Consider the following 2,005-nt stretch of genomic DNA (forward strand, 5'->3'; position numbering starts at 1 on the left):
AAAGAATCTAGAATGGCTGAGCTCTGAAAATTTCTATTTTTCAGCTGGTGAATTTTGCCTACTACTGACCAGATTGTAAACAAATCTAGTATTCAGTTAACTTTCCTGGTGGTAATTTTGAGTGTGGCTTGGGGTTAAGAAGTATTTTATTGTTATGTCAATTGTCTTTTAATAATACTAAAATAATCATACTGCTAGCGAGGTAAAAAAAGACATGTAGGGAGAAAGGTAATTATCACCCTTATTAAAAAAAAAAAATGTAGTAAGGGCTGAAATTAAAGAAATAGCTCTAACTTCTATTTAACACTAGTAAACCTATCTTAACAGTTGATTTATAATATGATAAATATATATATTTATTCATTCTCACACACATTCTTTGCTGAAAAGGCAGGTTTGAAAAACAGTTTCACTGTGCAACATAAAAGTTTGTAACTACCATCTCTCTAGCATTCTTTACACAAGTATTGAGTATGCCCAAATTCAATGTATAGGGAAAAAACAACTTCCAATGTCTTTCTGGGAAGGAGTGTAAAATTAATAGGGTTAGAGCACATATTTGTGATCATTTTAAAGTTATATTATAGGTAGCTTCTGGTGTTATTCACACACTGAACTTGCCTCAATATGAGGTGCATCTCCCAGCTGGAAGTTATTAAAAATTGTAGCATATTCTCCATTCATTTTCATGAGCTCTTCATGTGTTCCCCTCTCGGTTATGCAGCCTTCTTTCATGTATATAACCTCATCACAGTCCACAAGGTACTGGTGCAAGAAAGTATTAGGGAAAGCATAAAACGACAATAGTGAGAAATCAACTGCTTGTTCAAGATAGGACTCTGAAAAAAACAGTGCCCCAAATTGTTTTTTCCATTACCTGAAGCTGATGGGTGATAAACAAAATAGTCTTAGTTTTCAGGTACTTTTTGATGGCACTGTTAAAGATGTGGTTGCCCACATGGTTATCTAAGGCACTAAGAGGATCATCTAGGAAGTAAATGTTGCGGTCACTGTATAAAGCTCTTGCCAAACTAATTCTTTGCCTCTGGCCACCACTTATATTAGCTCCACGCTCTCCTATCTGCAAACAAAGAACAAAAATACATTCTGAAAAGGAGGCAAACACTGGTTGAAACAGTAATTAAATTTACATTGTAGGCATGTATTTCATAGGCATAACTCACAGAAATATTCCAATTCTAATATAATAGTCCAATATTTAATAAATGTATAACATTTAATAATAAACTTTAAATAATAGAAAATAATTTGAAATTCTCGCCACGCTTCCGCACGCACAGACTTTACCGGGAGCTCCCAAGGAACGTCAGTGCACTCGCTGGGGGACAGATCGGACGAAACGGACACAGCCTGAGGATGGAATCCGACCGGCATAACACTGGAGGACACCCGTGGGACCAGGTAAATCTTTATATTTAATTTTTTTAGCCACTCCGAGTGGGGCTCAGAGTTAGTGCTATCAGCTGTTTTTTTTTTTACCCAGAGCCACACTCGGGGTTACCGTTCAGGAGGTTGATACCCTGCATAGACAATATTTTGCTGAATTCTAGACAGGCAAGTATAAGACTGAACTAGTGTGCGGGGCACAGATTAGAAAAAACACTCAGTGGTTGCTTTTTATTGCAATTAAATAGCAAAAAAAAATTATATATTATATATTTTGCTTTTTTTTTTTTTTTTAATTCAGTGGTCTCTTTAATAGAGGTATCATTTGACTGCATGGACATGTAATAGATTATGTATGGTAAGAGAGTAATCTTTTAGGCCCAATACAGACACTAGATGCTGGACCACTAAATGACAGTCTGATAATGACATAATGACAAACATTTACATACCTAGACTAAATTATTAAGCAAAGAAAAAAAAAAACTTTCTAAACCAACTTAACCCCCCAACCGCTAAGCCCGTAATTTCTCGCACTAAATATTTTTGCTCTTTTGGATAACCCCGTATTTTTTCGCCTACACTAAAATCCCCACTT

At 35.6% G+C, this 2,005-nt stretch overlaps 1 protein-coding gene across 1 annotated transcript in view; it reads right to left on the reverse strand.

The window, feature by feature from the left end:
• ABCC5 (ATP binding cassette subfamily C member 5) overlaps positions 1 to 2,005 on the reverse strand; it is a gene marked incomplete in the record, with an annotated part of 42,908 nt that overhangs the window by 11,203 nt on the left and 29,700 nt on the right. The window contains 2 exon segments of the mRNA XM_072408356.1: positions 621 to 765; positions 878 to 1,081. Of these exon segments, the coding sequence (XP_072264457.1) occupies positions 621 to 765; positions 878 to 1,081 (349 nt within the window).

The sequence above is a fragment of the Pyxicephalus adspersus genome, chromosome 4, assembly GCF_032062135.1.
Source record: "Pyxicephalus adspersus chromosome 4, UCB_Pads_2.0, whole genome shotgun sequence".
In the NCBI taxonomy this organism is placed as follows: Eukaryota; Metazoa; Chordata; class Amphibia; order Anura; family Pyxicephalidae; genus Pyxicephalus; species Pyxicephalus adspersus.